This window comes from Canis lupus, chromosome X (genome assembly GCF_011100685.1).
Source record: "Canis lupus familiaris isolate Mischka breed German Shepherd chromosome X, alternate assembly UU_Cfam_GSD_1.0, whole genome shotgun sequence".
NCBI lineage: Eukaryota > Metazoa > Chordata > Mammalia > Carnivora > Canidae > Canis > Canis lupus.
Window position 1 is genome coordinate 13243918 of NC_049260.1, and position 27603 is coordinate 13271520.

Sequence of the window (27603 nt, forward strand, 5' to 3'; positions counted from 1 at the left end):
TGAGCACCTCCTTAAATCTTGGCACTAGGCATCTCTCTAGCCACACCCTATTTCTCTGGTTAAAATGGATGAAACCTTAAAACGGGCGAAACCTTATGATGATTTAGGAGGACAGAAGGCAGAGGTGAAAATGAGGACCAGTGGAGAATTCCTGATAAGGAAGGTACATGGTGGAAATTTGTCGTGGGAGCTGTTGTCCCTTCCTTTCTGAAGACTGGCCATAAGGGAGTGTGAGGACTGAGGGAAGGTATAGGTAAGGTATAGAGTAGGTTTTATAACGTATTTTGTGTCATGGACTCCTTTGTCAGTCTGATACTCCTTCTTGGCATAATGTTTTATTTTTTTTTATTTTTTATTTTTTTGGCATAATGTTTTAAATGTATACAAAGACATGGTCTAAAGGAAACCAATTATATTGAAATTAAAATCAAGATATATTAAAAAATTGTTATATGGCAATATACGTAACTTCTTCATTAATGCATTAAATAAGAGACCTAACAGTGAACTAAATAACTGCTGTACTTTCAGAGTGGTGATGAGCATAAACAGTACTTCAAGATGTCTACAACAAGTGTAATGTGATATATAAGTATCTGATTTTGGTGGGTGACAAAGTTATGGGCACTGCTAATAATACTACGGTACTTTGTTGCCTGCATTCATATTGAAAGAAATACTATCAGTTAGCATAGGGAGAATAGAGATGTAATTTTTTCTTGACCAAGATGATTGACCCTGCGATTTCTTTTCACATCCCCTCTGGTAGCCTCTGAATGCTGATAGTGCAATAACATGGTTCACATAGCCTCTAGGACTGTGTCCCCCAAACTGGTTATTGATCTAGTGGCAGTCTGGCATAGTCTATAATGAAAGGAGGAAGAATTAGGACAAAAGAGTGAGTTATTTATAAAATGAAATACATTCATTTCTAAGATGGTTTTTTAAATTAAATCCCCTTTTATGAAATTGATAATGAGTAAATGTAATTTATTCACCATTATCCCTCCAAAAAATTACAAGAGGTGGGATCCCTCGAAGGCAGGAGTGTTGTGGTCATGGTTCTGTCACCATATTGCTGCATGACTAAGACAAGGCCCACTTTCCCCTTCCTGGGCTTAGTCCTTCACCTGTAAGATGTGGATAGCCCAAGCAGGTTTTTTCAGGGTTATTTTCCAGCTGTGAAATGCCACAGTTTCCTGCTGAGTGTTCAAACATGCAATAGAAAGAATATTATAATTTTCAGGATGACAAGATAGTCTAGTGGCTGAATGTGGGCCCTAGCAATGGGCTGCCTGATTTTGAATGTTGGCATCATCAGTTTCTATTTGTGTGCTTTCAGACAAATTTTCTAGCCTTTTTGAGCCTTAACTGGCGGCTCACTTGGAGAAGGGGTATACCAATAGTACCTGTCTACCTGTCTTGCAGGGTTGCTGTGAGCATAAAATTAGCTAGTTCAAAAAAATTTGGAAAAGCATGTATACTGTGCCATCTAATATAGTACTTACTAGCCACATATGGCTGGCTCTTAAGGACTCGAAATCTGGTTAGTGTTGATGGAGGAATTGAATTTTTAATTTAATGTAAATTATTTAAAATCTAAATAAAAATATCCATGCAGTGTAAAGTATTTTTCCATTAAATGTACCTTTGTTGTTTTAGTAAGACAACGTTTTACTTTAACCATTGAATTGTGTAAAACTGGGATCAGCAAACTTTTCCTATAAAGGGCTAGGTGGTGGATATTTTAGGCATTGTGAACCATATGGCTTTGCTGCAGCTACCTAACTTTGCCCTTGAACTATGAAAGTGGATATGGATGATATGTAAACAAAGGAGAGTGGCTGTGTTCCAAAAAAAATCTTTACTTCTGGACACTGAAATTTGAATTTCATACAATTTTCACATCACAACTATTTTTCTTTTCATGTTTTTCAGATGTTCAAAAATGTAATACCCATTCTTAACTCACGGGGTATACAGAAATAGGCAGCGGGTTGGATTTAGTTCATAGGTTTTTATGCCCAAGATAAATGAATTCATGTCCATCCAAAATCATTTATAAAATATTTCTGATAGCTATATTCATAATGGCCCCAAACTGGAAACAGCCCAGATGTTCATCATAGGAGAGTGGATTTAAAAAAACAAAATTTCAACATATTCATAAAACTGGATTATTCCATAGCAATGAAAAAAAAATAAACTGCCTACATACAGTACACTGGATGATTCCTACAAAATGTTGTGAAGGAAACTAGTTTCAAGGATAAATATTGAATGATTCCACTATCTGAAGTTCTATAATGGCAAATATAGTCTGTGGATTTAGAGATTAGAATAGGGGTTGCCGAGTAGGACAAGGAGAGGGCATTAACTAGAAATGAATGTGAAGGAAAATTCTATAGGGTAGAAATGTCATATCTTAATTTGGGTGTATGTACTTATATACATACATTTGTTAAAATTCTTTAGGTGGTACACTCAAGATTCATGTAAATTGTCCCTCCATACAAAATATTCCTTACATAATTTAAAAAGAAATCAATTAGTTGTTAACATTTAACATTATAATATTTCTTAGTGAAATCCCGATTTCTGGCCACAGTGGTCCACAGTCCCTTGTGTTAACCATCAACTAGAATTGTGCTGTTGTAGTAGGGTAGCCAGTAGCCATACTAACATGGCTCCTGAGCACTTGAAATGTGGTATGTCTGAATCAAGGTGTGTAGTGCAGGTACAATATACACTTGGAAGTCCGGAAAAAAGAAAACCAGTCTGAAAAAAAGAACGTAAACTTATTTCATTAATAATTTTTATCTTGGGACGCCTGGCTGGCTCAGCGGTTGAGCATCTGCCTTTGGCTCAGGGCGTGATCCTGGAGTTCCCGGATCAGGTCCTGCATCGGGCTCCCTGCATGGAGCCTGCTTCTTCCTCTGCCTGTGTCTCTGCCTCTCTCTGTGTCTCTCATGAATAAATAAAGAAAATCTTAAAAAAAAACCTTAAAAATAATTTTTATCTTGATTATATCTTATAATATTGGGTTCAAATAATTATTAAAATTGATTTCACCTGTTTCCTTTTTTTATTTGAAAAAGTCTTGAAAAATTCTGATAAAATATATGTAGCATACAATTTACTGTAAAATACCTTAACCATTTTTTTTGTTAAATAATCTGCACACTTGGGTAGCCCGGGTGGCTCAGCAGTTTTAGTGCCTGCCTTCTGCCTAGGGTGTGATCCTGGAGACCTGAGGTCAAGTCCCGTGTTGAACTCCCTGTGTGGAGCCTGCTTTCCTTCTGCCTCTGTCTCTGCCTGTTTGTGTCTCTCATGAATAAATAAACAAAATCTAAAAAAAAAAAAAAATCTCCACACCCAATGTGGGGCTCGAACCCATGACCCTGAGTTCAAAGTTGCGTGTTCTACCTACTGAGCCAGCCAGGTGCCCCACCTTAAACCATTTTTTAATTGTACCGTTTTGTACATTGATATTGTGCAACCATCTCCACCATCTATCTTCAGAAATCTTTTCATTTTAGGTATATGAAACTCTATACCCATTAAAGAGCTTTGCATTCCCCCTCACTCTAGTCATAGGCAGGCACCATTCTACTTTCTATCCCTATACATTTCACTATTGATCCCTTATATAAATGAAATCATACAGTGTTTGTCTTATTTGTGACTGGTTTTTTCACTTAAAAAATTGTAGTTACTACACAATTTACAATTATGTATGCGGCTCACCTTTTCTTTCTAGTGGATTGGTATTGAAGGACAGTGAGTAGCAGCTGCCATTTTATTTTATTATTATTTTTTAGACAGTTTTTTTTAATTTAAGATTTTATTTATTCATGAGACACACACACACACACACAGAGAGAGAGAGAGAGAGAGAGAGAGAGGCAGAGAGAGAAGCAGGCTCCATGCAGGGAGCCTGACGTGGGACTCGATCCCGGGTCTCCAGGATCATGCCCTGGGCCGAAGGCAGGCGCTCAACTGCTGAGCCACCCAGGGATCCCTGCAGCTGCCATTTTAGATGGGACATGGGTTCTCTGTTCAGCCTCACCTCTCCACATTGTCATTTACCGTTTGCTATTGCATTTCTGTTTTATGTTTATGTTTTTTCTAATTGAGGAAATGGAAGTATTTCTTATATTCATATCTCCATCAAACATGGAAAATGAAAGTATTTTTCCCTTATTTTTTAGAGGGTCAGATGCTTAGAAGCATAGTTTTCTTTGTGGAAGGGAAAAATAGTCATTTATATTTAATATACAAAGTGTTTCTATGTTCAAAGACAACAACCTAAGATAACATTATGAAACAAATTATTGCCTTGGATGGCTGCACTCATTGTCTCCTTGGCCCTCATAAACCTTTAATTTGAACTATTTATTTCCTTGTGTTAATTTAATTCACTTTGGGAGAAAAGATTCTAACCAACTACTACAAACGGCTCTTGTGATTACTTGACATACATCACTGGATAGCAGATACTTTATTGATTTATTTTATTTTTTTTTTAAAGATTTTATTTATTTATTCATGAGAGACACAGAGAGAGAGAGGCAGAGACACAGGCAGAGGGAGAAGCAGGCCCCATGCAGGGAGCCTGATGTGGGACTTGATCCCGGGTCTCCAGGATCAGGCCCTGGGCTGAAGGCGGCGCTACACCGCTGAGCCACCCGGGCTGCCCTATTGATTTATTTTAAAATAAAGTTTCAATATTAAATAGGTTGTCTATATGACTATAGAAACATTGATTTTTAAAATCTTTATTTATTTAAAAATATTTTATTTATTTATTTATTTATTTATTTTTTAAAATTTTTATTTATTTATGATAGTCACACAGAGAGAGAGAGAGAGAGAGAGGCAGAGACACAGGCAGAGGGAGGAGCAGGCTCCATGCACCGGGAGCCCAATGTGGGATTCGATCCCGGGTCTCCAGGATCGTGCCCTGGGCCAAAGACAGGCGCTAAACTGCTGCGCCACCCAGGGATCCCCTATTTTATTTATTTATTCATGAGAGACACAGAGAGAGGCAGAGACATAGACAGAGGGAGAAACAGGCTCCTCGCAGGGAGCCCGATGCAGAACTCGATCCCCAGACCGGGATCGTGCCCTGAGCCAAAGGCAGACGCTCAACCGCTGAACCACCCAGGTATCCCAAGTACAAAAAAGCATTTAGACTGAATATTTACAAACTAAGAGTTTTACTTTTTGAAAGCTTGGAGGAGCAGTTTAAGGTAGATGCCATCTTCATGAAAGTTTGCAGTGATAATGATGATTATTATGTATGGTTACAATTCTGTTAAGTGAGAGTTGTTTAAAACCACATAAGCAAAGAAAGTACTAGAGAAATTCAGCTATATTATGTGTTTTGCTGTTTGGTAGCCATCTGGAGGAGAGAGGTTCGTTGCCAGGTGACTAGATCCAGAGAAATGCTGTAGCTGGGGAAGGAGGAGAATGTGTAAAGTGACAGTGTTCTAAAGGATATTGGGGAGGCCTAGTATAATAATGGTTGATATTCATCTTCTTGTGTTTGTATTCTATCATTTCCAGAATTATCTGTTGAATACCCAGTAAAACACTGATCAGGGAGTTTACAAATGTGAGCATTTAATTCTCTACTCCCTCAAGTAGTGTTTGGGAGTAGAGTCATCCTCTCATGGACAATCAGGGTGCAGATTATTTTATGTAATCTTGTTCATCTTTTTAGATCCCTTTTGCAGACTGAATTGAAACAAATACCTTTTTGAGAAGATAACCATAGGATTAGCTTATATTTGATTTACTAAGAATCTAGATTTTCTTTTCTTCTGCCTTTTTTCTTTTGGAGTCCATTCCTGCCTTGAGTACTGGCGAACTGCCGAGGTTGAGAAATGTTAAAATGTTGCAAATGGTGGCCATCCTCTCTTTAGAGGAGAGTCCTGGTTTAATTTTCCAGATTGCTTATTCTATTTATGTCTTTTGGGCCTTTGGCTGATTGATCATGCAGGGATTCGTCATATTGCCTACTTCTTTGAATCAAATGTGGACATAGCAACTAAAAATAAACATGATGTGGATATTAGAGAACCAGGGGCCTTCTTTGCCTGGGGAGCTGGGATCCTTGGTTGTTGTTGCTAAGATGTTTTCTGGCTTTAGCACAGCATCAATCAGTGGAAGTGCAGCTGTGTTTGGAATAGAAAGCTGATGGGAGTGCAGAGGCATGGTGATGAGTATTATCCTGAACAATGGATACAGATGCAAATCATTATGCATAATCCATAATATTATCCCCATTTTTAGAGTTCTTTGTGTTGTGTGATTGTGTGCGATATGCTGTGCCGAGAACTAGAAGTGTGCCAAAGCATCGTTTCTGTTTCAGAATAGTTTCCTCAGATATTTGAAAGATAAGGAAATATTCTAGACTGTTGTGTTTCAGCTCTTTGTAGAATTGTGAGTGTGGCTAATGGTTTTGACAGAATCTGGCTGAACGTTGGACTCATTGTTTTAACTTGATACCATTTTTATTATTCCATTATGAAAAGACAATTGGAGATGGAGTGTGAAAATTCCTTAAGGAATGACATAGGGTGGAAAAAACTGTTTTACCCAGTAAGTTTGCCCTAGGAATGAGGGACCTTTCTGTAGGGCAGCAGCTCTGGGCACTGGGAAGAACCAGCTCTGCCACAGATAATGAGCTGTGCGGTCTTGGGGGTGTTACTTAGCTCCTCTGTGTCTGTTTCTACATCTGTAAAAGAAGGTTAATGATCGGGACACCTGGGTGGCTCAGTGGTTGAGCTTCTGCCTTCAGCTCAGGGCGTGATCCTGTGGTACCTGGATCAAGTCCCATATCAGGCTCCCTGCATGGAGCTTGCTTCTCCCTTTGCCTATGTCTCTGCCTCTCTCTCTGCGTCTCTCATGAATAAGTAAATAAAATATTTTTTTTTTAATAATAAAATCTTTTTTTTAAAAAAAAGATTAATGATAGTCTTACCGTATTGAGTTGTTGTGAGGATTAAATGACAGCGTTTGCAGGTCTTGATATCGTGCCTCGCATATAATACGTGTTGTATAGGTTTTGCCTGTTTCATTAGCCACTTACTGTGTTTATACAATATCACATCCTTTTTGCTGGTGCTAGACTAAAGGCTGAGGTGGGAGATCATTCCAAAACCTGAATATTCTCTGCAGTGATTTGACAGCATTTAAAAATGTGAAGCCAGAATGCCTTGGTAAAACTGAAGCATTTTTCTATCATGACTTTATTATAGGAGTCTTCATTATGTCAAAATAAAAATTTAATCTATATTTAGTGCTCTGGAATTTTTCCTCAAAAGTGATTCATCTTTTGGCCATTGAGTTCTGCTTTTCACAGTTTTAAAATAAAGTCTTACTTGAGCTTCTCTGATTCTGATCCTAAAGAACTGCCACTGCCTCGCTTTATGATGTCAAAGACTGATGCTGAGATACGATTTGGGAACCCGGCTGAACTGCATGGAACTAAGGTTCAGATTCCATATTTAATTACAGAAAAAAATACCTTCAAAAGAATGGACGATGAGGATAAACAGGTAAACAGCCTGATCAGGCATGTCTGTTTGATTCTGACCATGAGACCTCACATAGCAGTGCCTCATATCTGCTGTCAAGCTTCTAGCAAATTTCACCATCTGGGATACAATTATAGACTTGGAAATGAGCCAGTAAAGTTTCCTTGTAGCAAGAAAAAGAAGCTGATGTATAGCCAGCCACCCATGAGCCCTTTAGAACCTACTTGAATGTAGAACTATGTCCAAAGTAAGGCTACTGATTTAACACATTTACTGATTTCTCTAATTGACATTTCCCAATGGGTTCTTTGAAATGTAATTTCTAGGAGTTTTTTTTAAAAGATTTTATTTATTTATTCATGAGAGACATAGAGAGAGAGACAGAGACACAGGCAGAGGGAGAAGCAGGCTCTATGCAGGGAGCCCGATGTGGAACTTGATCCTGGGTCTCCCGGATCACACCCTGGGCTGAAGGCGGTGCTAAACTGCTGAGCCACTGGGGCTGCCCTAGGAATTTTGTGTTTTTAAGTAAACTCTACATCCAATGTGGGGCTTTAACTCAGGACCCTGTGATCAAGAGTCGCATGCTCTACTGACTGAGCCAGTCAGGCTTACCTAGGAGTTTTTAATAGACATTCTTCTCACAAAAAGTTTGGAGAAAGGTTTCTGTGGTTAAATATGTTTGGAGAATGCTGCTTTATTTCCTTTTCTTGGGGGGAAAGACTACATCCTCCGTCTTGGAGAGTCATAGTGCACTTTAGCACATTCAAGGTCCTGAGAAGTCCTGCTGCAAAGAGACTTGGAGATTTGTATTTAGTAAACTTCTTTCACCAGGGAATCCTTTCCTGTGGAGCATGTTTGGAATTCCATCTTGGGAAATGCTGCCATTATACACTTAGCATCCAAGGGACAAGAAAAGGGAGGATGAGCTTTTAAAATTGGAGCACTAGGGATGCCTGGGTGGCTCAGTGGTTGAGTGTTTGCCTTTGGCCCAGGGCGTGATCCCAGGATCCGGGATCAAGTCCCACATCAGGCTCCTTGCAGGGAGCCTGCTTCTCCCTCAGCCTGTGTTTCTGCCTCTCTCTCTCTCTCTCTCTCGCTGTGTCTCTCATGAATAAATAAAAATCTTTAAAAAAAATAAAATTGGAGCACTAATTGCAATAGTCAGGTGGTGATTGATAGAGATAGAAGTATAAAATCTCAGAAGAAAGAAAGAGGTAGTCTCACAAATTAGTAAACTCTGAGGCCATCAAGGTACAGCTCATACTTCTAATAAAAATACTGAATCATGTAGAAAAGTCAAATGATGTTCAATATAGTGTCTTCTGTAAGACAAATTTGTCATATTTTAGGAAGACGAATCAAAATGTTTTTTATTTTTATTATTTATTTTATTTTATGTTATGTTATGTTTTTAAAGATTTTATTTATTTATTCATGAGAGACACACAGAGAGAGGCAGAGATACAGGCAGAGGGAGAAGCAGGCTCCATGCAGGGAGCCTGACATGGGGGACTTGATCCTGGGTCTCCAGGATCAGGCCCTGGGTGGAAGGCGGTGCTAAACCGCTGAGCCACCCAGGCTCCTTCAAAATGTTTTTTTAAATGTGCTGAGAGTTTAAAGGATTACGTTGAGAACTAATTTACATGGCTCACCATGATAATGCTGTATATATGAGGTTGCTGCAGAATTTTTATATTTACAGTCTAGTGATGTATAGCATGTCCTGTTAAATAGCTGAGTGTACTGTTGCTTTTGTAATTCTGATACATTTTAAACAGGTTCTTCACACACATACACACACAAATAAGGAGTGTAGGAACCTTCAGTCAGTACTCTGGCATGTTTTCCTACCAGTGTTTGAAGAGGAATGAGGGTCCACTATCCCAGGATGTTTGATACCCTAGGGACTTTCTAGGCCCATCCCCTGGCTGCATGATTGAGGACACATCCTTTCACTTCAGGTTGGGTTTATGCTAGGCCCATCCAATCTGTTGTGAACTTACACTTCAAAAGAAATATTCTTTTCTTTTTCTTGAAGAAGAGTATTTGATCAGTATCTCAGATTGCTTTTTTATTTTTAGGCTGAGAGCACCTATATAGTCTGCATATTGATTAAAAGTACTATTTCCTTGTTACTTGGGTACTCCAGTTTATTGATAGCATTAAAAAAAAAGAGGAGGAAACCCAGTAGCAGAGCAAGGTTGTTTACCTTGCTAGAGTCCTACATAAAATTCACATTTCAACTGAAATTTGAACTGTAGCTTGTTAAGTAAGCCTCCATTCTAGTGGTTAGGAATGGTTTTCTCATAATGAATTGTTTTATAATTCCCCCAGTGTGGAAAAGAAAAAGCTGGCATTTTACTTTGGCATAGTAAGCTCCAGGAACATTTAGCATTAAGCATTTTAAATGTATGTTTTTAATATCCACATGTGCCAAAAGACTTGATAAGTGTAAATCCAGGAAATAGCCTTTATTAAGTGAATAAAAATGGAATTTATCCACGAGGAGATCAGATTTGGGGAGAATGAATGCTATTTCATGTGATCATTGTCTTCCATTTTCCAAAGGAAAATTTTAGTGGAATAACTGAAAGCATTTCAGGCTTGTTTTAGTAATTTAGGTAACTAAGTGCTGGCGAGACTTGATTCTCTGGGAGATGTGAATCCTCAGACACTGCATTTTAACCAAACTGTGTTTTTGAGAAAACATTCCCTCCATTTGTTAAATCAGCCATCTCACCAGCAATAGGGTTGCATTATACTTCATAACTGCAGCTCAGAGCGCCAGGCTTCTCGAGTGATTGCCTCTGAACTCTGCTCTGGTTCTTTTGAAGCAGGAAACACAGTCTCCCACGATGTCACCCCTCGCCTCCCCTCCTTCTTCCCCGCCTCATTACCAGAGGGTGCCCTTGAGCCATGGCTACAGCAAACTGCGGAGCAGCACGGAGCAGATGCATCCAGGTAAGAGGCGATCTTGTCCAGCTGTCCCAGCAGTGTCTTAGAGACTCCTTAATCTATCAGGCAGCAACGCCACCAGCTGCTGAATCTCCTGACTTAATTATCTCTGTCCTTGGAAACATGGCTCAATTTAATTTTATACTCTCAAGCAAGGTTTTTTTAAAGAAGAAAATGAAATATATCTTAGTAATGCCTTGTCTCCTCTCCTACAAACTAGTTTATCTTTGGACTTGTAAATGATTTAGACAATTTAATCCTTCATATACAGATTTCATTACACAGGAACATAGCATGTGAAAAAGATGGGTATTGGAATTGTTGTTCCTTTCAGCAAACATTCCAAACATATTTATATAACAACTGCTTTTATGAAACTACTTAAGAAAATATAACTGCAAAAGCAAAAGAGTTGATTCAACCTTTCAAGACTGATCACATAAATGAAAATATTTAGCTCTTGTGTTTGGGAATACGAATAAGGGAAGTAAATGGTAGGGGAAACATTTTGCTGAGAAGTGTGTGAAGTGTCTAGTTGTGGGGTTGCCTGCTTGCTCACATTTATGCTGTGTTGGCCATGTTAGTGGTAAAATATGTTAGTTGGTTCTGAGGATGACTTGCAAAGTTGGCCGCCTAGCCTGCAGTGCCTAAAGCCCCATAAATTCACTGCAGCATCTTGTCCTGGGGCTCAGGCTCATAGTTTAAGATAGGACCAATTAAAGGTATTCTAGAATTGGTTATCCATAATCCTCCTTTTGTATTTTGTGGGCTGTGTTTGAAAATGACCCAGTTTCTGCAGGTTTTTGCTGCATTGAAAATAGTGGTGAGTTCTGGAAGGAATACAGATAAAAATGTGTGCTAGGTTAGAGAGAGGCTGTAATCTTGTAGAGAGAGGAGCAGGTGTGGCATAATGGAAAAGTCTTTTGATTGGAATCAGAAGTCGTGGGTTTAATGTGACTCGCTGTGTGACCTTGGGCAAGCCATTGAACTGCTCTGAACCATGATTTTCTTTCCTCTTTTAAAATGGGGTAATGGTATTCTGGAGGGGTGTTGTGAGGATTAGTGAGAACAGGGGTATAAAGTCTGATTAGAAATTCAGTCCTATGCAAATGTAAGATGATGTTATTAAAGGATGGTAACAAAAATGACTCTCCTAAAAATTGAATGTCCCGGTAGGGTCTGAAACTCAGTAGGGTTGAGAATTTTCATTTTCCTCTTAAAGTCTCTTGTGCCTGACTTCTCTAGTTCTAGAAATGGAGTTCTTTTTGATTCCTAATGTTATCTGGGGTTGGACATTGGAGGTTTATGCCCAGCATGGTGCCTGTGGTTTGGTTTTTAATTCACGGGTGAGTCATTTTTTGTTCTACTAAATCAGCCTATTACCAGGTTCTACCCTGACTTTTTTTGTTTGTTTGTTATTCCTTTAAAAACTTGTCTGCATTTGCTCTGCTTGTTGCCCTGTTCTTTCTTCATTCCATTCACATTGGACTTCCATTCCCCCATTGGCAGGGAGACAACCAGCTTCTCTCCATCTTTCTGGACTTTTAGTGGCCTGTATCAGAGTTGTCTGTGCCTTCATTGTGTTTTATTGTGTTTTCTAAATGATAAAATGCACACATTTAAAAATCTCCAGTTTGATTTTTTAAAAAAAATTTTATTTATTTATTCATGAGAGATGCAGAGGGAGAAGCAGGCTCCATGCAAGGAAGCATGATATGGGACTTGATCCCTGGACCCAGGATCACACCCTGAGCCAAAGGCTGATGCTCAACCACTGAGCCACCCAGGCGTCCCATCCTGTTTGAATTTTAACATCCGTGTAGCCACCACTTTGATCAAGAATAGAACATTTCAATCACCACAGAGATACCCCTTTCCAGTCCCTCCCTGGCTCCCAGAGTGAGGACTGTCCTGACTTTTTATCACCTTAGATGAGTTTTGTCTTTCAGAACTTCATATACATGGAATCCTATTGAATGGCTGGACTCTTTTTTTTTTTTAAAGATTTTATTCATTTATTCATGACACACACACACACACATACAGAGGCAGACACACACACACACACACACAGAGGCAGAGACACAAAGGCAGAGGGAGAAGCAGGCTCCATGCAGGGAGCCAGACCTGGGATTCAATCCTGGGTCTCCAGGATCATACCCTGGGCTGAAGGCAGGTGCCAAACCACTGAGCCACCCAGGCTGCCCTGAATGGCTGGACTCTTATGTGTCTGCCATCTTTCCTTTGGCTTAGTGCTTGAGATTCATCTGTGTTCTGGATTTCAGTAGTTTGTTTCTCTTTAGTACTCAGTAGTGTTTCATTGTGTGAACGTACCACGATTTCATGATCTATTCTGTTGATGGACATTTGGGTTGTTTCCAGTATTTGGCTGTTATGAGTAAGGCTATAATGAACATTTGTTTGTGAGTCTTTTTGTGACATATATTGTCGTTTCCCTGGCACCTACGAGTAGCATTGCTGTACCTTAGGGAAAGGTGTATAAGAAACTGCCAGAGTTTTACCAAGTGGCTGTATTTTCCCACTGGCAATGTATGAGAGCTCCGTGTTCCTTGCCAGCATTTGGTTCTCTCCGTAGTTCCCTTTTCTTCAGTGCTTTTAATTGTAGTCATTCTATTAGATGTGAAGACATTTCCTAGTGGTCACTCTTTTATTCTTGAAATGTACTTTTCTAAGTTATCTTTCCTGGTTTTTCTCAATATCATGAACCTTGAAGTTGATGAGCTACTATTTCAGAGGGTTCTTCTTTGCCTAGCATACCCATAAAGAGGAGTCTGAGTGAACAGTCAGTTGCCTGTATCTCAAAGAATTTGAGTTTTTGTTTGGGTCTAGCCATTGATTAGAAGTCTGTTAGGTCCCTGTAGCTGGAAACAAGGTCATTCAGAAGTAAAATGTTGACAGGTGCCATTCAGTCTTCTGTAAGTCAAAGGAGGGGAGAGTTTGTCTATCTGCAACTTGGTTCAGTCTTGTGATTTTTTACTTCTAATTTATAATACTCACTTCAAAGCTTGTTCACTCTTGTTTTTATAATGTCTATAGATTCTCCCCTAGAGGATTTTCTTTGCCTGTCTGCTTCCCTTTCTGTCATTTATCCTTAGGTCAAGAATTAAGAGAATCCCACATGTCTTCATTCTCTCTCTCCCCACATTTTCAGAACTCAGTTTTTCTTAAGGATTCCATGCTCTTTTCCATCTGTTTCATAACTCTCTATTGCCTTCACCATGCCATCAACCCATCTGACAAACTGAGGATTCTCTTTCCTGTTTCTGTACTCCATCTTCTCTTTGATCTACAGAAAAGCTTATCTAAAACCTATTAAATCTTAGTGACTCTAGTAGTAAACATTCTAGAGTTACTCTTTATTTTCATTTTTTATTTTGTTTTTTTTAACTGTATTTTTTTAAAAGATTTTATTTATTTATTCATGAGAGACAGAGAGGCAGAGACACAGGCAGAGGGAGAAGCAGGCTCCATGCAGGGAGCCTGATGTGGGGGACTCGATCCCGGGTCTCCAGGATCACGCCCTGGGCTGAAGGCGGCACAAACCACTGAGCCACCCGGGCTGCCCTTTTATTTTGTCTTTTAAAAAGATTTTATTTATTTATTCATGAGAGACACACGCAGAGAGAGGCAGAGACATAGGCAGAGGGAGAAACAGGCTCCATGCAAGGAGCCTGATGTGGGACTTGATTCCGGACCCTGGGATCACAACCTGAGCTGACCTCAACCTCTGAGCCACCCAGGCATCCCTCTTTTTTTTTTTTTTTTAATTTGCGACAGAGCACAAGCAAGCATGAGTAAGGGGGAGGAGGGGCAGAGGGAGAGGGCAAAGCAGACTCCCCACTGAGCAGGGAGCCTGATGTGGGACTTGATTCCGGACCCTGGGATCACAACCTGAGCTGACCTCAACCTCTGAGCCACCCAGGCATCCCTCTTTTTTTTTTTTTTAAGTTTGCGACAGAGCACAAGCAAGCATGAGTAAGGGGGAGGAGGGGCAGAGGGAGAGGGCAAAGCAGACTCCCCACTGAGCAGGGAGCCTGATGTGGGGCTCAATTTCAGGACTCTGAGATCATGACTTGAGTTGAAGGCAGCTGCTTAACCAACTGAGCCACTCAGGCACCCCTAGAGTTATTCTTAATTTATTCCTTTTCAGAAAGGAGTCTCGCTGCTGGAATAGTTTTGTAGGAGTACATTTTTCTGGGGTCATTTTCCTGTCCAAAATTCTGCCATGATTCCTGGCTAGTGGGGAATGCATGTGAGTATGTTTTAAATCAGACTGAGGATCTCCAGACCAGTTGGCTTCAGAGCCCCTCTTCAACTTCTCTCCTCGCTCCTGCTAGTCTAACTTGCTGGATGTAGCTAATATTCAGTGGCTAAGACTTGTGTGCCAGGCATCATGCAGAGATCTTCATGTGCATTATTTGCTGCTTAGCACAACCCTCAGAGGCAGATACTGCTACCCATATTTAAAAAAATGTTTAAATCACAGTAATCCGTATAGTTAAATAATACTTAAATGCCTGTAGTGAAAACAACTGTTCTCCTTCCCACTCAACCTATTTCTGATCTCCAGAGGTAACTGCTTTCAAATCTTATCTGTTTCTTCTGATATCTAATGCCTTATCTCCAAATCAAGATACCTGTTCTGTTTTTTCTTACACATCTTATTCTGACATATCAATCCTAGGAATGTACTCTCTTAAGAGCATGGGTTGTGATGTCAGTGTCCTGGGCCTAAACGTAGACTTGGTGAGCCTTCATTTCTGGCCTGTGGGACTCTGGGTGTGTCACTTCTCTGAGTTTTAATTTCTTTTATCTGTGAAATGGAATAACATCTGCCTCAGAGGTTTGTCCTGTGGATCAAATAAGGAATGTTATATAAACCTCTGTGCCGAGCACAGTTCCTGGCACATTGTAGGTGCTCAAATGTTGCCTAGTGTTTTCTTTTGTGTTTTTAGAATCTGGTACCTGTTTAATTTTTGAAGCTCTTAAGTATTCTTGAAAGTTAGCTTCTGAATATCATTCATTGGGTTGACTGCAGACATAGAGTCTTTATTGTGCAGTTACTAGTGGTTCTGTTCTAGCTTGACAATCTCAGAGTGATGAAATCTTTAGGGTTCATCTTTTATTTTTCCCTTTGGAGAAAGATGATATTTCTAGTTCCTCATCAAACCTCTCATAAGGGGACCTAAGAATTATTTCTTTTGCATTGAATTAAATGTTCCAGGTTTTATTCGGGAGAAAGGAGAGCAGAGGCAGTAAGTAGCACCTTTTTACCTTCTGAGTTGAGATCCAACTGAGGAATGAGACAAGAGTCAGACTGATGATGGTCTGATTATCAGCTCTGGTACTGACAAAGCTGATCGGAGTGCATGTTTTAGATTTGTGACCAGATGGGCTTCATACACTCACTTTCTCAGTCATAGGCAGGTGAGGCCAATCCAGGCTTCCCACAGGAGTAGGAAGAAAGGCCAGGCCATTGAGGCCAGGCCTTTTAAAAAATGATCACCCATGAAACTGAGTCTTTGTTCAAGGCCTTACTGATGAGATATGTCTATCTCTTCCAAGGGAAGACAAAATATGTCTATCTTTTCCAAGGGAAGACCCTTGTAAGTAAGGGACTGGAGCCATGAACCAGGTGGCTTCCTTGCATATGTGTTCCTCCTGTGCAGTAGATGCTCCTTCCCTCTGAAGGGAACCAGAAACATAGGGATAGCTACCCAGGAAAAGCTCATGATCACTAGTATCCCAACCATGATACAGATTACTATGGTTCAAAACTTCCGGAATTAAGAGTTTAATTCTGGCATTGGGTATTTTATCAAAATGGAATGATCTTAAAAATCCTTCTTTGACTGAACTCTACCTCTGAAACTAATAATACACTATATGTTAATTAATTGAATTTAAATAAAAATTAAAAAAATAATTTAATTAAAAAATCCTTCTTCAAAGGAACACCTGCCTACCAGCTGAAACCTACCTAAGATTTGGATTATATGTTCTTGGGTTGGTGTCTTTTGCAGTTTATATATTTTTATTTATTCTTAGCAGGGTCTGAAAATCTACTTAATGCTTTTCCAGGTGATGATTTTTGATGTTCTAATGTATTTTAAATGTGTTATAATGTTGTATTCCAGTCCCTTGGAGGAAATACAAAAAGCAGATGCGAGCCCAAGAGTGGTTTGCTGTTCTTGATATGGTATTTTTACACCTCCTTTATTTTCAACTGATCAAAGTATGCTAAGGGTAATGCCATAACAAGCTGCTCTGCTCTGCTCTCTCTACCTAATTTTACTTATAAGGAAGCTTTAGGAAGAAAGCATTTTACTTTTTAAAAAAAAATATTTTATTTATTTATTTGAGAGAGAGATGGAGAGCATAAGCCAGGGAGAGGGGCAGCAGAGAGAGGGAGAGGGACAAGCAGACTCCCCCTGAGCAGGGGGATACCTGGACCCTGGGAGCATGACCCGAGCTGGAGTCAGACACTTCACCGACTGAGCCCCCCAGGTGCCCCAGCTTTTTACTTCTTGATATACTTCCAAAATCTTGAATTGTTAACTGGGAATGTTCATCAAAAATGGTTTTATCGGGCAGCCCTGGTGGCTTAGTGGTTTAGCGTCGCCTTCAGCCCAGGGTGATCCTGGAGACGTGGGATTGAGTCCCACATAGGGCTCCCTGGATGGAGCCTGTGTCTCTGCCTCTCTCACTCTCTCTCTCTCTGTCTCTAATAAATAAACAAAATAAAAAAAAATGGTTTCATCTTGGGTGATAATTTCTCCTTTGTGTTAGAGCTGAATACTACTTGATTATATTTAACTATTTTCCTACCATATTGGCAAGATCATTATGAAGTGTTCTGGAAATAAAAGGGACTAAAAAAATGCATTTGTTTTTGTGGCGTAAGAACTTTTCTCAAAGTCAGCAAAAGTATTTTTCATTTGGTTATTGAAAGATAAAATAATAAACATAAAATACATTTATTCCTTTTTGTATTTTTCTCTACTTGGTTTTACATTCTTTCCAATAAGGGAAAGAAGACTGTGCCATTTATTTTTGAAAAATTAATAATAACGTTGATTCTTAGTGTTGAAAATGCATATTTATTTTCTTGCTTCTTGAGAAGGTGGATGATGAATGCAAGACTTTTAAACCAGCAGGTACATATAGAAGTTACCTGATATTTAGAATTTGAGCATTTATAACATGGCACTTTTCTGACTGTTGTTATTGCTTTCTGTTCCAATTTAGGTTCCTACTTTTCCACTTTTCTAATTTATTCCTAATCTCAACTTGATGTAAATATTTTCCTGTCTTTTCATGAATCAGTTGAATGTCTTTAGATTGCTTCCCTAAATTGTACCCAGGGGCATCAAGGTTTGTTTGTTCAACGTGGCCCAATGGAGATAAACTCTGACTCCTTTGCTAATTCTTCCCTGAAGAACAGTCTCAGTTTGAGTGTGAAATAATCATTTTTGAGTAGTAGCTTTTTATACTATGCTGACTTTTCCTCCTGCTTTTTCAGCTCCTTATGAAGCTAGACAGCCCCTTGTCCAGCCTGAAGGACCCTCGTCAGGGGCCCCAGGAGCCAAGCCCCCTCGGCATAAGGCTTCCCTTATTCGGGTAAGTGATGTTTTATGCCACATATGTGGGAGACTTCGGGGACGTGACTTTTTGATGGATCCTCTATGTTTTTTTCAAGGAAGATATAAAACTGCCCCCTTATGCAAATATTGCACTTCTTATTCTGTTGCTTATATATTTTTCTAAATCTTTTTAAGAGTGAATTCTACCCTCAGTGTGGAGCTTGAACTCATGACCCGAAGATCAAGAGTCTCATAAGACTACTGACTGAGCCAGCCAGGCTTCCTTGTTCTCCTAAATCTTTTTTTGTAATGTGTGTTTCTACCCTTTTCTCAGTGTCTCTAGACTAATCCAAGCTGGTTCTTGGTCTTTTGTATGTCTATAATGCCCTTCTACCTACATCATTAGGCATCTCTTTCAGGAGTGCTTTATTTTTTTTTCCCAAATAGCCTATCTTATTTCTGCCTTATTCTTTATTATTATTATTATTATTATTATTATTATTATTATTATTATTAATTCATTCAGTGCAAATTTAGCTGTTGTCCTTTGTTTTGTGCCTCCAGTTACACTGCAAGCTTTTGGAAGGCAGAGGTAGTTCTTCCATATTCTCTTTCAGTGCCTAGTGCGTGCAGTTTGGAGAACAGTTATTTTACATATGGCAGTGACTACTATTTCTTACATATAGTAGATATAAAAGGAATATTATGACAGAATCACAAGTGATGTCTCCGTTTTTCGTGGCTTAGAAAATTTTATCTTTCCTTTATCCAATGTTTTCTTTTGGATAAAGAATGCTTATCATTTTCGTGTCTACAACTGTTATCTTATGCAGTATCTCTGAGTCCTGTGCTGGGGAAGACATATTCTCAAAAAAGGGTGTGTGCATGCTGGTGTGTGTGTGTCTGCCTGAGAGGAATTATGAAAAAACTGGGTTCACTGACCCTAAAGACAAGAGGAAGTTGGGTGGTTTGTATGACATTTCGTTATCCAACTTAGGAAGAAGGATCACTTATTCACAGGCAGTTCTACTCAGAATAGAAGGGTGGTGTCAGATATTCCCATAAGGAATTGAGGTGCTAAGTCTCAAACAGAATAGACAAAGGCTAAGGATGATTGTGGTACTTAACTGAATATGCTCTGTGAATGGGGCAATCTGTTAGGCCCAGAACTGTGTTATAGACAGAATTTTATCTGTGTACAAAGAACTTTCTTAAGGATAATAACTTAGCCATATCCTGTATATTTATATTTAATGCTTCCTACAACTGTAAGATCTAGGTACTGTTCTATCCATTAGTGTAGATGACTTAACTGTGGCCGAGAGAGGTCAGGTAATGGGTCTAAAGTTTTATTCATAACTGGTAAGTGGCAGAACCTGAATTTGAAGCTGGGTCTGCCTAGTGTCAAAATCTGCACTTTAAAATATTTTGCTATTCATTAGAGTTCCATATTATAGGGAGGCTAGGTTTTGGACTTGCTACATAAACAAGCACTGGGTGTAGTAAAAAAATATTCTGGAAGATCCCTTACTGGAACCATATTGGAGAGCCAAGATGCCATTCTCTCCTAGGTCCAGTAGAGCTCACTTTCACCCCTAAGTTGGAACAAAGAGCTGTTTCTTTAGTTGAGCCCCAGATGTAGTAGTTGGCTATGTTTAGAGGTCCTGTGGTATAAAAATATGTGTCTTTAAACACAAGAATCACACTTACTGTGGAATGATGGTTACATTAGGAGAGGAATTGGAAGGACTGGGATTCATCCACAAAATTCTCCAGGATGTGGCTGTGCATGTCTGTGCAGATTGTATCCTAGTGCTGTAGAGACCTAATCCTGAATTGTTAGATTGGTGGTCAAACAGGCAGTAAATCATGAACTTTGCAGTGGTCAGAAAGGGCTCACCAGACCCTTTCTGCCTAGTCCCCTAGATGGGATGCCATGGGTTTTTACATGGATTGGTGTCTTGTGACTTCTAATCTCTGGGTCCATGTTTCCTGCTGATAGATATGCTTCATGGGTACTTTATTCAACTGATGTTTACTAAACACCTATTAAGTTCTGGGTACTGTGTTGAGGATACACAAAACAAGATTTAACATTCCCAGTCCCTGCCCTCCTAGAGCTTATAGGCAATTGAACGAGGTGGCCAATAATCAAACCATTGCAAAGTAAATATGTCATTACACTGCTGTGAATGGAAATTACACTGTGCTTTGAGGATGAAAACAGTGTGTAGGGGTACAGTTATGATCAACCCTTAGCAGGTAGGGGCCATCAAGGAAGGCTTTTAGTGGGGAGGCAAATTTGAGTTGAAATGAGAAGGATTCATAAATGTTAGCCAGGTCAGGGGATGGGAATGGGGGGAGTAGGCAAGAAGATAGAGGGACCTATCTCTAAAAGTGCGTAAAAGACTAGAAAATAGTTTGTTTTTTGGTGCCTAACATTTTATACATGTTGTCTCCTTTAGTGCTCACAGCTGTCTGAGGAGGTAGTTCCTGTTACCTCATTTTCTCCCATGTACCAGCATCTTTTATTGGATGTGAATTCTCAAATAGGATATGAAAGGATTCAAGGGTGCCAGGTGAAGGTCATGGTCAAGAATGTAGAATGTGCCTGCACACTGGGCCCTCTTCAGTGGTCCTTGTAACAATGACAGTAGTTGAGAAGCACATAAGCTGCCAGCACCATAGAAATCCCAGTGATGTCCCCTTTTCTTCCCATTGACTTACTTGTTTGTAATACTGGTAGTAACATCTTTGAAATGCTCCAGCAATGCCTTTAGGGGTGAAATCTCATATCAGTATCCAGCTTGGCAGCTCTCCTGGCTCTCCTAGTTTGCCACCTAGCTGCTTTTCCTTCACTGGTACGAATGAAGCCATCTTGGAGTCCAGGGTGTCTGCTATGTTATCCCATTTATTCGATGACAAAACCTGAGGTTTAGAGACCTTATTTAATATGCCTAAAGTCACAGGTAGGAAGTGATAGGGCTGGAGTTCAAACATAGGACATGTTTTTTTAGTCTGGCTCAGGAACCAGATAGATGGTGATATCATCTGGTAAGCTAAGAAGCCCTGGATGAAAAACTGGCATTGAGAGTATTAGGGAAAGATCATGAGTTCAGTGTTGGATGTTGAAATTTGAGCATTTGGGGTAGCCAAGAGGAGGTGTCAAAGAGATGGTAGGAAATAGGGCTCTGGAGCTTTGGGGTGAGCCAGGGCTGGACATCAGTATTTGCCAGTGGTTGGCCATTACAAGGAGTTATGGTATAATGCAGAAGAAACCAAATGGGTTCTTGTCCAGGTCTGGCCAAATTATGTGACCTTGGACAAGTTTCTTCTCTTTTTTGTAACATGAATGACTTGGAATGGATTTAATAGTCCATTGTAATAATCTGAAATAGTCTGACTCCCTTAATGTTTGTTTGGCATCAATGGAAGCCCTGTCCCCTCCTCATCCGATTTGGAGCCTTGCTTTCTAAGATGAGAACAAGGGGCCTTCCTCAGGGGCAGCAGTTTGTGGTTTTCATGGCTGATGTGTTTTTCTTGCTTTTGTTTTTAGGTTTCTTTCTTATGCCTATCAACTTGGTTTGGCTGAACTCCAGTTCCCAGAAAGGAAAATGCCAACCTGAATTAGTCATGTAGATGAGGGGATCTAAAGAGAAGATTTTTGGTGATAGGGGATTAATATGGATTGGGCCTGGTGGTACACTAGGCTGGGATAACTCATTCCCTTCAAATGGCCACCTTAATGTGCTTTTGGCAACCTTGCTCTCTTCTAGCTTCCTTTTTTTTTTTTACAAATTTATTTTTAAATTTATTTTGTTTATTTATTTATTTTTTAATTTTTATTTATTTATGATAGTCAGAGAGAGAGAGAGAGAGAGAGAGAGAGAGAGAGAGAGAGAGGGGCAGAGACAGAAGCAGGCTCCATGCACCGGGAGCCTGATGTGGGATTCGATCCCGGGTCTCCAGGATCGCGCCCTGGGCCAAAGGCAGGCGCCAAACTGCTGCGCCACCCAGGGATCCCTCTCTTCTAGCTTCCTCTGTGGCTTTGTATTCTAGTCCTTCCTCATGATTAGAAGAAGGGTGGCCTTTGGGTACTTGGGGAGGTTATTCGGGACCCTGGGCCAATGCTGTTGTAGCTCATGAGCTTGCCATTTTATTTTATTTTATTTTATTTTATTTTATTTTATTTTATTTTATTTTATTTTATTCTATTCTATTTATTTTATTTTATTTTATTTATTTTATTTTATTTTTAAAAATTTAAAAAAAGATTTTATTTATATATTCATGATAGACACAGAGAAGAGAGAGAGAGAGAGAGACAGAGACACAGGCAGAAGGAGAAGCAGGCTCCATGCAGGGAGCCCGACTCGATCCCGGGACTCCAGGATCATGCCACGGGCTGAAGGCAGGCGCTAAACCGCTGAGCCACCCGGGCTGCCCGAGCTTGCCATTTTAGAGAGAGATGCTTGTGCCAAATTAAGCACCCAAATATTGGAATGAATAATTTTTTTTTGCCTAATATTTTAGGTTGGCCTGCCTGCCTGCCTTCCTTCCTTCTTGCTTTTTTGTTGTTGTTGTTCAAGGTTCGATGTTTTTTCTCTTAAAATTTCAGATAGTGAGCATATCCTATATTGGTGAATGGTTGGCAGTGATTTGTAAAGAAATACTAAGTCTTCTTTCCCGATTCTTCTGTTTATCATGCGTTTATAGGTCATTTTGTGGTTTACTTTTCACAAATTATACCATCTATATTTGTAATTTGCTGGTGTGGGATTTAGATTTGTCCCTTTTGCTCCCACTATACTCCACTGCCTCTGCTTTGCCGTGGTTGCTGGAACCTACCTTGGATTAAGTCCTTGTTTCATTGACCCCATAGCAGCTTTGACACTGACCACCTTCTTGACATGCTCTCATTGTTTGGCATCCATGATGCCATCCTCTCCTAGTTTTCTTACTGCTTCTATGACTACCTCTTCCTAATCTTCTTTTTCCATTCTCCTCCTTCCACCAGCGCCTCACATGTTGGTGATGCCTGGGTCCTTCTCACTCTCTTCTTTAGCTATACGGATGCTTATGACCACATCCAGCAGATATCCTCACTCAGATGTCCCACTGTAAGTTTAAACTAACATGTCTTTCCCACAAAGTCAGCTTTCACCCTTCCATTCCTGGCTCTGTCCATCTATCAGCATAGACCAGAATGCTGGTCTCTGTATTTGACTCATGTCTTGGTTCTTCTACCCACTTAGTTACCAGGTCCTGGCCATTTCACTTTCTCAGTGCCTTTCTTACCTGTCCATTACTCTGCATTTCTTTGATTCAGGCCATCTTCCTCTGTCACTGAATCTATTGTATTAGCCTCTCTATTTCTTTGCTTCCCTTTTTGGCCTCTTCAAATCTTAAAAATACATATCTAATCACCGTACTCCCTTGATTGAGACCTGTCACTTTCTGCCTACTCCTCTCTTCATATCACCCATATTCCTGAACATGGCTCTCAGGGCCCTGGTGTTCGCCCCTGCTTAATACCCTTTTAGCCACAGTAGCTCACTTCTCTCCCTCCATACTCCAGCCACACAGAACTACTGTTGTTTCCTGATAGTGTTCTCTATGTGGAACCTTACTCTCCATCCTGGCTTTTGTCTTCTTTGTTTTCTCCTTTGTTTCAATTAATGTATGCTCTTTTCCCATTGATAACATTAAGTTTGAGAATTTTCTAATATTTCTTGTATATGTGAAGTTTCCGCTTTTTCATTCTTCAAAATGGTTCATTACTCATCTCATTTATCTGTAAGCTAAGCTAGAGGTTGGGCATTCAGTCTTTATTGGTTGCACATTCCAGAGGCAACTGGTATTGTCTGTTTCTTTTGTACCATTCCAGGAGTATTTTATGCACATATAAACAAATATAGGTATTCATATATATGTATATTTGTATATACATATACATGTATATGTATATACACATATATAAAAAATACATGTAATATATTTTTACCTGACTTTACAGAGTTAGGTTTGGCAAATGAAATATCCTTCCAGGCAGATCCCCCTAGAAAAAATTTATCTTTTATTTTAAATCAAAACATACTCACTTTTTGCACCTTAAATAAACATGCTATGATATTTTCTTCTTTTGCTGGAAGAGTGAACTTGTAATAGTCTTCTAGGGTAAATTTTCAATACTCACTTGCCTTTATTACTTCAAATTTTTTTTTAATTAATTAATTAATTTATTTATGATAGTCACAGAGAGAGAGAGAGAGGCAGAGACACAGGCAGAGGGAGAAGCAGGCTCCATGCACCGGGAGCCCGATGCGGGATTCGATCCCGGGTCTCCAGGATTGCGCCCTGGGCCAAAGGCAGGCGCCAAACCGCTGCGCCACCCAGGGATCCCGCCTTTATTACTTCAAAGACAAAAAACTAATAAACAGAATTTAGGGAACTTCATCACTCTGCCATTTTACTTGGGGGTTTTGGCTATATTTGTGATGGAAGTTTTGTAATGAATAGGCAGACATTGTTAGACATTGGTAGCAGCCACCGTATTAATCTAAAAGTCTGTGACTTGAAAAAATTTATTTAAATTAGTTGTCTCCTTCAATTTCTTATCATGCCCCCCATACCACCTTGAACTTAACTGTATGTACTTATGGCCGGAAGCACATTCTCTCTGTTCCTTGCCTCCATTTGGAATGGTTCTAAATAGAAAAGAAGTATGTAAAGGATGGTGAAAGAAAGAATACCCTGAGGTTCTGTTGGAATGCTGGTGGCATAAGTCCGAAGAGAATGGCTATCTACTATAAATTGTTCATTGTAGTCATTTTGATGAGAACAGGAAGAATTAGATTTTCTGGGAGGCTATTGCTGCACTGGGAAGGCTTTTATGGTGAAAGGCATTTTATAGATGGATGGGACTAGCATGATGTGGGGTGAGGAGAGCAGGGTGTAGAGGCTGTGGCTGGAAGATTGGGATGGGATTGAATGAGGTGGCTTAGAGGCAAGTCATGAGCAAGTTGCTCTTTGAGTGTGGAGAAGAAAGAAGCAGGTCAACAAGGGGCCTCTTCAGTACTGTCTGATACACTCTGCTTCTCTTACCTGGTCCTCAGCCCAGAGGAATGGCCTGTGTGGCAGGTCGGGCCCATGGGGGGTGGGGGGCTCTTTCATGGTCATTTGGCCTGGGTGGGCATTGTTTTTGTTGTGTTGTGTTTAGTGAAACCACAGGCATATTTTTTTTCCTTCCTTATTTTGGAATCTCTCCCCTCTCCCTATCTGAGAGCTGTGATATTGCCCCCCTGCGAAGTGTCCCTGGGCACACTTCCGCATAACACCACGTTTAGTTCTTGCCCTTTTTTTTTTTGTACTTCGCATCTTGTAGTCAAACTAGTGGGCTCATGAGCCACTGAAGAAACCCACGCAGATGTTATGAGGGACTAGAGCTAAGCAACCACCTACTGATGCTTGCCCTCTTTACTTGGTCACAGTGAAAGCAGGCTAAGGTACTGTTTGCTAGTTTCAGATTCTACATTAAACACCATACTGGTGTTTTTTGTTTTTGTTTTTTTGGATTATGGGTTGTGAGCTTTCAAATACCCTTGTTCTTAAGGCAATTCAAAACTTAAAAAAATCATTAAAAATTAAAAAATACAAAAGGGTGAAGAATGAAAAGTATCCCTCCCATCCCCTTCACTGGTCATCCAGTTCCCTACCCAAGAGGCAGATAATAGGACACATTTCTTTTGTATTGCTTTAGGACTATTTTACGCATATACAAGTTAACGGAGGCATTCTTATATGTAACTACACGTAATAGGTGTAAAACATAGAGTTCTACCTTTTTATATATATGATAGCATACTATACACATCTGTTATATACTTGCATATTTTACTTAGCAGTAAACTTTAATATTCTATAACGGTTCTCATCTTTTGTTTTTTTTTTTTTGAGATAATGGTATTTTATTGTGTATATCTTCTATAAATCATTTATGGATCAGCTCCTTCTGATCAGCATATGGAACTCGCAATCAGAGCATTGTTTGCATATGTATATATGCATATATAGATCTATGTATGTATCTATCTATAGAGAGTGCGCGCACAAGCAAGCACACACCAGTTCTTAAAAATGGAACAATTGGGTGAAATGCCTACACACTTTTATTTTTGATCGAGATTTTCAAATTGGAAACTATCAATTCACACATTTACCAACACTATATGAAAGTGTTTGTTTTCCCATACTTGTGCTAACACAATGTCCTAAAAACCTTACACATCTTTGCCAAATCTGATAGGTGAAAAATGGTATCTCAGTGTAGTTTTTTAAAAAAAATCTAGGTGTAGTTTTAATTAACATTTCTCTTTATTAGTGAAGTGGAATATATTACATTTATGAGACATTTGTGTTTCCTTTTCAGTAAATCACTTCATATCCTATGCCCCTTTTTTGAGTTATCAGTGTTTTCTTACTGGTTTGTCATTCCTGCCAGTCTGAAACCAGAAGCTGGTGTCTCTCTTCCTTTGGATGAGTGAGAGGTTGCAGTGTATATGGAAAATTGCTCCTTGTGTGGTTGAGAGGATGTCCTGGGCACCCAAGGCCCTTGTAGGAGGTTAGGAACCTAGCCTTTCCTGGTTCTGGAGCACCCTAAGGCCCTCTGGCAACAGGAATTTCTTATTTATACCTTTAGGGCAGAAAGTTGAATTACTTAGTTTATGGGTAGAGATTGGGGCTAGGAAAATCTTCTCTTGTTAGGGATGGTGAATGTTAATACATCCTGTGTGTGTTGACCTCTTAGCATTGCTAAATTCCCTTCCTCTGACTGAAATAGAAGTGGGTGAGGGAGAGGGAGGGGGAGGAGGAGCAGGAAGAGGGCGGGAAGGCATATATGTGTGTTTGTCTTTGTGTGTAACAGGAAGAACAGGTTTGATAAATTTTATAGGAATGTATGTGCCTTGTTCTGGACATCTTGTTTTACCAGATTCCTTCCATATTTGATTTCAAACCTTAGCTGGAGTTTTACCATCTCCTTGAGGAGTAAAAAGGTTGATGTGTTCTACTTCATTTAGTCTACTACCTAGGACTCAACAGATTTCCAATTAGTCACTATTACCACAAAGAGGTCCTGTTTTTCATTGTGTCAAGTCTCCTTCCTACTTATTTCCTTCACCTACTTCTAATTCTCTTTCCCTTATTTTTGAAACACTTTATTTCAATTGATACTGAAATTTACTTTTTTTTTTTTAGCCGTCTTTTGTTATATTCTTCAAGTGCTTACCATCTACTCTATCTGCCCTTGCTTCTTAACAATTAAAGTGATGGTAGTTGCTTAGTTTCTTTGTTAGGAAGCACTTCTACATGAAAACTGTTTTGTGTTACAAGATGAGAATAGTAAAAAGATACTAGATCATTGAAAGAGAGGTGATTCTAGGATATAAGAACAGGGTACCTGGCATTGAAACAGAAGGGTTTTTATGGGAAAAAAATTC

At 39.6% G+C, this 27603-nt stretch overlaps 1 protein-coding gene across 14 annotated transcripts in view; it reads left to right on the forward strand.

Annotated features, from left to right (window-relative positions):
- REPS2 (RALBP1 associated Eps domain containing 2) overlaps positions 1-27603 on the forward strand; it is a 231657-nt gene that overhangs the window by 68799 nt on the left and 135255 nt on the right. For 12 of the 14 annotated variants that reach the window (XR_005386165.1, XM_038586909.1, XM_038586908.1 and 9 more), the window contains 3 exons: positions 7417-7565; positions 10382-10508; positions 18046-18143. Coding sequence is in view for 13 of the 14 variants with exons in the window: in XM_038586909.1 (XP_038442837.1) it covers positions 7417-7565; positions 10382-10508; positions 18046-18143 (374 nt within the window). In the remaining variant the exon portion in view is untranslated. The remainder of the gene's footprint in view (positions 1-7416; positions 7566-10381; positions 10509-18045; positions 18144-27603) is intronic. The other 2 variants (XM_038586907.1, XM_038586918.1) reach the window with 1 other exon arrangement.